The sequence below is a fragment of the Lactuca saligna genome, chromosome 5 (assembly GCF_052625555.1).
Source record: "Lactuca saligna cultivar CGN05327 chromosome 5, ASM5262555v1, whole genome shotgun sequence".
Lineage (NCBI taxonomy): Eukaryota > Viridiplantae > Streptophyta > Magnoliopsida > Asterales > Asteraceae > Lactuca > Lactuca saligna.
This window is the reverse complement of record NC_136421.1, coordinates 155,818,161-155,826,635: the sequence shown is the minus strand read 5'-3', so window position 1 is coordinate 155,826,635 and position 8,475 is coordinate 155,818,161. Positions and strand designations below refer to the sequence as shown.

The following is an 8,475-nucleotide window of genomic DNA, read 5'->3' as shown; positions in this document are numbered from 1 at the left end:
AAGAGAAAAGAACTTTGAATAGAACAAGGTGTGTGATGCGTGCAATCAGCCATACATGTTATGTTATGATATGATAATGAGAATTTCTTGCTAGATTAGGGTTAAGGATGTAGGAGGATGCCTTATGTGTCTATTGTATGTGCTTGTAGACTTGCATGCTAGTACTGATCAGTCAGTGATAGGATAGCATGTTTAGGTTATGCCTGATTGTATGAGCCTTTGAATTGAATGTACAAATTCCTGATTAGAATATAGAATGATTTGATTAGAATATGATGGTTAGAGTTTCCATTGTCTGAATGATGCTTGCTTTGTGCTTTGTGGGACTTTTAGTAATGTGAGCTAACTATTAAGTGAATATGCTAAATCACATGTGGCACCGGTTGGATAATCTCAGAGTGATAGATTTGACCCTATTGCGTAGCTCTTGTTTGAGTCTAACCGTTCTAGGGATAAGTCTTTTACTTGAAGGATTATCTGATCTGTGTTGCATGTGACTATATTCATGAGGTAGCTAGTTGACATTACTAGGAATCTTTCAGCAACTAAGGACTGGGTGAGTTCGGGAACCTAGGAAAGCCTAGGATATGTTTTAGTAGGGAGAGTAGTGAGGCTCAGTGAGACTTGGGTCTACCAGTTGAGGAAGTGACTTGGAGGATCCGGGAGGATTGCTGAGGAAAGTTAAATAGGTGTTGAAGGTAGTATTGGGCCCATACTACTGAAAGCACAGGATCCATACTCGAATCGGTGAGAGTCTTGGAGAATCTGAGAAGCTTCAGGGAAGAGTTTGTGACCCAGTTTGGGGACAAAGGATGTTCCAGGTATTGCAGCTTAGCCATTGGCAAGTGAGTTAGTGAGGGTGGGAGGGTGTTAGACCCTGAATGGTATGATTTCCAGGAAGTTGCAGATGCAAGATCGATTTAGATCACCCTGGAAAGAGAGGGTTGTTCCGGGGAGAGACCCATGACCTCTGATCATCAGGTGAAAGGCTAGCAGGGCCTAATTCAGTGCAGCATGTACATGACATTGCACATGGGAGTTTGTCGCTCCAAGGGTTTCGGCTACTACAGGGTAGTGGGGTTGGTCATGTTAGCAGAAGGTAATTAGTATTCATCCAGATGTTGCGGGTGTTAGTAGAAGAAACTGAAAACCACCACCTTAGTGTGGTGGCTACCGCCTCGTGCCGCCACCGGCCGACGTGTCGGGTAGCGGTGTACTTTGCCTCGTTGTGTTGACTCGTTTGGGGTGCTTGAAACCCTAATGGGCCTTGTAAGCCCTAATGGACCCTAATTGACCCAATAAAACCCTAATGGTCTTAATGATATTCTAGTGGGCCTAATAGGCCCAATAAAGCCCTAATTGACCTAAAAGCCCAACAAATTGGTAAATGGGCTAGTATTTGGGTTGGAAACCCTAATGCCAATAAAACCCTAATTTGGGGAATTAGTCGAGACGCACGAGAATTATTTAATAACTTGATATATTAAATAATAATCATTGGCAGAAATTAATCTAAGCAATATTGGACTTAATGGATTAAGTACTTAGTGGATTAAGTCCTTAGTGGGTTAGGTTCTTAATGGGTTAAGTGAGAAACACTTAACCCTAATTGTCATTTTATGTGAAACCCTAATTTCACTTGGGCCTTGAGTTGGGCCTTTCTATTGGTCTTTGGTAATTGGATTATTAATGGGCCATCCAAGAATAATCTTATGGACTAGAATATGTTGATGGGCTTAGGATAAGACCAATATGAGGGTTTGGGCCCAATTTAGAAAATTAGGCCATAGATGGGCCATAGTTTGGGCCTGTATGATTATATGATATTGGGCCATTAGAAAGTTGAATGTTTGACTTGACTAAATGGTTGGGCCTTATGGTAGTAGTACCCAGCCATGCTAGTCAGATTATGATATATGTGATATGATATTATGTGGTAGTAGTAGGGGTGAAATAGTCCCCGGTTACCGGTCGATAGGACCGAAAGGGTAGGCCAGCACCCAGATATGCTAGGCAGTATGTGATTTATGTTTATATGCTAGGGTTTTATGTGGAAGTGGTAGGGCTGAAATAGTCCCTGGTTACCGGTTGAAAGATACCGAAGGGGAGTCAGCTCCCGGTTACTGGTTGAAAGATACCGAAAGGGTTGGCCAGCACCCTGATATGCTAGGCAGTGACCGGTCGAGAGGATCGAAGGGGTAGGCCAGCACCCAGATATGCTAGGAAGGTAACCGGTCGAGAGGACCGAAGGGGTAGGCCAACACCTACATACGCTAGGCAAGGTCACTGGTCGAGAGGGCCGAAAGGGTAGGTTGGGCACCCATATATGTGTTTGTATGGTATATGGTATGATAGGAGAACTCACTAAGCTTTGTGTTTACGGTTTACATTTTTGTTTTCAGGTACTCGTTTTCAAAGGAAAGGAGCCGGCTTGATCGCAATGCATCACACTATGTTTTCCGCATATGAGATCTTTGGGATTGCACTATGATATTATTTTATGATAATATGTTTTGATTACTTACACTTTGGTTTCACACGAGATATTATGAATGTTTTTATACTAATGGTTTTATTTAATAACTTATTTAAAAATGACATTTTTGGCCTTGAATTTTGGGATGTTACACATATGAACTAGATGGAATATTAAGTGAGATAAGAAGATTACGTACCTTCTCAGTAATTAGATACTTTGAAGTCGTAGCCATGAAACACTTTCCTTCGACTTCCTCTTCTTCATCATCACTCACTTCTTCGCTATCAAAGATTCCTTCTTCGCAGCCTGACTCAAACACACCACCTTTCATAAACGTCTCTTCTTCTCATTCACCAATATTAATTCCTTAAAAATCAACAAACATGGCTTCATGTGCAGGATTCTGCATCTCTTCATCATCATCTGTTCCAAATGACCAGATTTGATAAATTATGCCATCTTCATTAACCCCTTTCACCCATACCTCTTTGATTTTCATAGCATAATATGCTTCATCTTTTAGTTTCTCCTGCTTTTCTTCATTTTTCTTCAGCATGCAATCTCTTGTTAAATGGTTTTAGCCATTGCAAAAGTTGCAGCGATAACCATAATCCCCAACTATCTTTTTATCCACCTTCTTTTCATATAAAACACTTTGTTTCTTTTTCTCAACCACTAGATTAGATGTTGAAGGTTCCTTTTTAAACATGTTACCTTTGAAGTTTCCTTTGAGAGGCTTCTTGTAGAACTTTGCCATGTTATTATTTGAGTAGTAAGCCATAAGTTCATCATCTGAGTTCACTATCAAAACCTTCTTCATCAACATTTTCTTCTTCATCAAAACACATCTCTTTCATATTTGTCTTAGACACAAGTGCCAAAGGACCACCAAAATCATCTTGTCCTTCTCATCAGACAATTCCTGTACTTCAGTTTCATGAGCCTTTAAGATGTTATAAAGATTAGATAGAGAATATGAATCAAATTTCTCCTATGCCTTAATCAGCAAGCATATGTTCTTCCATTCTTTCCTTAAAACCTGAATAAATGTGATGTTGAATTTACGAACTGTACAACAACATTATACCTTGAACATTTGTAAATCAGGTCGTTGAATCCATCGTATCAAGATTTAATCGACTCTGCTTCCTTTTGTTTGAATTCAGATAGTTTTAAAATATCATAGAACTTCAGCTATTTCATTGATGTAGTCTTCCATTCGATCTACCCACTAATTATAATACTTTATACGCAACATTAGGGTTTTTGTTGAAAACTCGAGAAGATTAGCAAAGTTCATCATTGTGTTAACATTCGAGAAGATTATCAGAATTGACAAATCTCAAAGGTTGTTCGAAGAACAACAATTTTCAAATGTGGAAAATATTGATCTCAAAAGAAATGAATGAACGTATGAAAATGAGAAATAAATTTCTTAAATATTTTGAAGATTCATGCTTTAATACCAATTGAATAATCAAGAATTCTATCAAGAAAGATTTCAATTTGAAGTATGAATACGAGAAGTAAATAAATATGTTTAAGCTCTCATTATCTGGAAGGCAAACAAAGGTTATACGTTGTGAAGAGTAGAAAAGACGTGTAAAGGATGCATACATGTAACATATGCTGCAATAATATTTATAGTGCTATCAACAGATACAAAATATACTAGGAGAATTCAACATTAAGAACACATACAATGCTCTTCTAGAAATACATAGCTATATCGAAGTTGCTTAAACTTTAATAGAGACAACTACACTACCATTAACATTACAAAACAAGACTTCACATAAGAATAGCTTCACAACTTTTGAACTCTAATAATAGCTTCCAAAAATAGATCACAACATAAAATCTTTAATAATAGGCCTCATTCTCTCTATTATTTTAATAGTATAAAAGAGTATTAACCTGTATGCAACAACCATACCAAACAAGATTCCAAGGTCAATCCACTTAGAGTATCGCATCTCGATTTGCAATGAACTCTTCAATATCATCTCACCATCAATTGTAGGAGGACCTCCTAAGTACTTAGGGAACTTTAGCCCTTCAAACTCATTTTTGTATAATCCTTGTAATACATACCTATGGAACGAAATATAGTACATAGGGTATCGCCAGAAAACATGGGGTAAATCATTTGGCAATCGGAAGAACCCTGCCCCTAGTATCATTAATCCTTGGATTCTAGCACCAGATATGATGCCCATGAGAAAATTTGGAACAATGGTAGCTACAATCATCATAAGACATTCAACCAACAACATTGATACAAAGAGTACTAACGCAAAATAGATGAATAATTTGGGTTCTCTTTGAAGACCCATGAGCAAGTAAGCTATTGCTCCTGGGATAATGGAAATGACAAGTAGATATGGCGTTGAAGAGATGGCATGGCTGATAATGAATGATCCAACTGTGTAGTGGCCATCTAATCTTTCCCATTGAAATACCTATATGTAGATGTATTTTTGATATAGTTATTACACAAGGAAATTAAATCAAATGCATTTTTTTTATACAAGAACACATAAGATGTATCAACTAACCTTCATTTCCTCAACAAAGGAAGGGAACCCGCCAATGGCTAAAATGGTCAGGAATGTAGAAATAAACATGATCAGTGAAACCCTATCCTGTGTCATTAGGAAACAAAACAAACTAGTCTTAGTACCTTGTAACAAACTACATAAAATTTCAAAAAAATACTTTCTGCTTCATCAAACTTTATAAACAACAAATTCTTTTTTAGAGAGTACCGAATGTTTTCAAATGATTTCCTATCGTAAGCTGACATTATTATTTTTCTTAAATATCCATGATTCCAATAACAATCTACTCTAGTCAATAAAGATCTTTTTGTCACATATTATATTTTCATGCATTTTGCCTCATATGATTTTGTGGTTATTTTAAATTAATTTTTATTCCACAATCATTTTATGGTTTTTTTATTTTATTAAATTTCATATAGTATTTAAATATTATAATACATATCAATTTCATTAATGAATTTTTCTTTTAATTTCAAAATTACTAAACTAAAGTTCAATTAGTTTCCTTCATTTGTTTATCTTAATAATCTGGTTAAATTTAAAAGAGAAAAAGACATTTTAATTTTAATAATTCAATATTTTTCTAATTTTTCTTATAAATTCAAACTTTTTAAATGTTTAGAATTTCAAATTTAGTTTTGTTAAAAGTAAACTCATATTCTACATGTTCTCACACCTCATAAATAATAAATTAAAGTGAATTGGGAACAAAGAATAGAAATCAGCATATGAGACAGTAATATTTTTGTGGGTTACTTCTTTAGATACTTCAAATTTTGTCATAATTTGGCGTGCTTTTAGGAGCTTATAGAAAAGCTCCAAGTAAGTGGTGAAATTATGCAAAAAAAAAAAGATCCAGTCTTTTAGAGTTGTTACACACTCCAATATAAAACTTACATGTATGGAGCCAAATCCCGAACCAATCTGGTAAAAGACTGTTCCTAGTGAAAAACCCAACCCAATATATACACCAAGGCGCAACCAGTAGTATCCTGGATCTCGATACATGTTTATAAATGACCTTTGCGATAATACCGTGCACTGTGTGATGAAATTGGCTTCTAGGCTTCCTTCTCTCTGAATTAGTTCTCCTTCCTATAAAAACACATTTGTTTGTTATATTCTACTATAATGTATATAACCTTTGTCGTACGAAAGAACACAGCAAGTATCATGTACCTCTCCACATATTGTGAATATTTCACTTTTCACTTCCATATACATCTCAGATGACTTGTAGGATTCAGCGAGTGCGTTGATTATGTGCTCATCAGGAACCTCTCCACTAACAGTGCCCTGATTTTATTACAGCAAGAAAGCAATTATATTTACTAGTAGGGTCCTGATAGTGGGAAAAGACAATCAGTTGAATCAATAAACATCGATCTTAGAAGAACTTTGTCGTTCTTACGTACGAAGTTTCAATTAAAACTAAGGATGTCATATTCAATTCTATGACTATACATGAAGTACAAGTTAGACAATTGCGACTTCTAGCTTATTCGAAATATGATGCAACAGGACCACATATTTTTGATTTTATCAATCTTCTGTCAGATTGAACAACTGTAACGTAGCTATACCTCATCAAAATCTACATTGATAGTCATAAGGTAGTGATCTGCAGGATTCTGGAGATCTGGGCACGGAAAACCATTTACTGCAAAAAACTGAAAAAAACAATATATAGTAGTTATAATTAAATTCATCTTCTTATGATATGTCATTATTATAATATATTTCATAAACACATGATGAAGAGATTACCTTATTTGCAGCAAAAGTAGGACCAGAGTATATTGTTTTCCCCATAGAGAGAAGACAAAGATTGTTAAAGAGTCCAAAAAGTTGACTACTAGGTTGATGGATTGCTGCTAAAACCGTCATCTGGTATTGTCGAGTGAGCTTGACAATCTGGTTCATGACATGGTATGAAGTTGCGCTATCAAGACCACTCGTAGGCTCATCAAGCAACAGAAGTTTGGGGTGTGTCAAGAGTTCTAAACAGATGCTTACACGCCTCTTTTGACCACTACTAAGTCCTTTAACACCCCAGCCTCCAATTCTAGTGTTCACACAATGTTGGAGCCCCATCTCCCTTATAGTTCTATCTGCTCTCTCCCTCTTCTCAGATCTTGGCATCATTTTAGGCAGTTGGAGTTCAGCTGAGTAGTAGACGGCTTCTTTCACGGTTAGTGTCCACATTAAAACTTGTTCTTGAGTCATATATGCCTACATAAAATATAAAGCAAATCGAGAAACCACATAAGCTATCTCGAAGTTCTAAAAAAGGGTTCAAATATGGAAGAGAATGTATAACTTTATCCATACCAAAGTGCCATAGGTAAGCCTCTGTTTACGTCCGTTAATTAGAACTCGTCCAGTGTGCCTTGTATTGGAGGCCAAACGCCCTGAGAATTAATTAATATTAGACACGCAAATAGTCTAAATTACTGTTGTATACAACATGCATATAAACTGGAGAAGTACATACCAGCCAATGAATCAAGGAGAGTGGATTTGCCACAACCAGAAGGACCCATAATCGCAACAATCTCTCCAGGTTTAGCATAACCAGAGACACCAGAAAGTATAGATTTACATCCATATTTCCCTGCATTCCGCTCTGAGCTTGAAACAACTACTCCAAGCTCTTCCCATGTCAAGTACGCTAAATTCCTCCTTTGCTCCACAACACCCGACTCACACTCAACAGTTTCGATGTCTGGTTTTGGACTAATTCCGTTGATATGTACCTGACTAGCCATGCAAGCTAAGATCAATGCACAAAATGAATAACTATGGAGAGAGAGGGTAACTTCTAAGCGGTTGGAATTGTGTCCAGACTGGAGCTGTATGCCTATATTTATAGATAGACAATTCCGGGTTTTTTTTTAATAAATTTTTGTGTGGTTATAACATGAACACATCAACATACAAAAACCAAAACAATATAACTACCGACCACAATTTACTAAAGGAAGTAATAAAAGAATGTCAAGGAAAAATATTTATTACTATAAATTTACAAAAATATTTTTAAACCTTGAGAAGGCTAAAAGGCCGGTCTAAAACAATTTGAGGTCGACGGACAAAAACAAGATATGGAACCCTTCAAAATTTATTAATCGGAAAGGATAATATAACCATGCAAGTTTATATATATATATATATATATATATATATATATATATATATATATATATATATATATATATATATATATATATATATATATATATATATATATAATCAAATCAGAACCACTAAAAATTAAAAACCCTAAGAACCACTAATTTTAACTAATCAGATCTAGTTCTAATTTCTCATCAACACAAAACATAAAGTTCTACCACCATTTTCTTTCTCCTCTACTTATCACCTAGGATACCACAACGGTCAGTCACCACCCGCCACCGTTGGGTATCAGCC

General features: G+C 35.9%; 1 protein-coding gene across 1 annotated transcript; it reads right to left on the bottom strand.

Annotated features, from left to right (window-relative positions):
* Nucleotides 1-4,086: 4,086 nt before the first annotated feature.
* LOC144998233 (ABC transporter G family member 1-like) lies at nt 4,087-7,873 on the bottom strand. Its single transcript, XM_078958044.1, has 8 exons — nt 7,538-7,873; nt 7,375-7,454; nt 6,811-7,275; nt 6,627-6,713; nt 6,223-6,339; nt 5,941-6,138; nt 5,038-5,124; nt 4,087-4,941 (listed from the first exon to the last, which is right to left on the bottom strand). The coding sequence occupies exons 1-8, from the start codon at nt 7,809-7,811 to the stop codon at nt 4,327-4,329; spliced, it is 1,923 nt and encodes a 640-aa protein (XP_078814170.1). The 5' UTR covers nt 7,812-7,873; the 3' UTR covers nt 4,087-4,326.
* Between the last annotated feature and the right edge of the window lie 602 nt (nt 7,874-8,475).

Bases quoted from the DNA above. Each gene is read 5' to 3' on its own strand.
- LOC144998233 (XM_078958044.1), bottom strand. From the start codon at position 7,811: ATGGCTAGTCAGGTACATATCAACGGAATTAGTCCAAAACCAGACATC. The intron at 6,714-6,810 runs GTAATCTCTTCA...TGTTTTTTTCAG, and splicing joins CTACTTTTGCTGCAAATAAG to TTTTTTGCAGTAAATGGTTT. The intron at 4,942-5,037 runs GTTAGTTGATAC...ATCTACATATAG, and splicing joins CCTTTGTTGAGGAAATGAAG to GTATTTCAATGGGAAAGATT.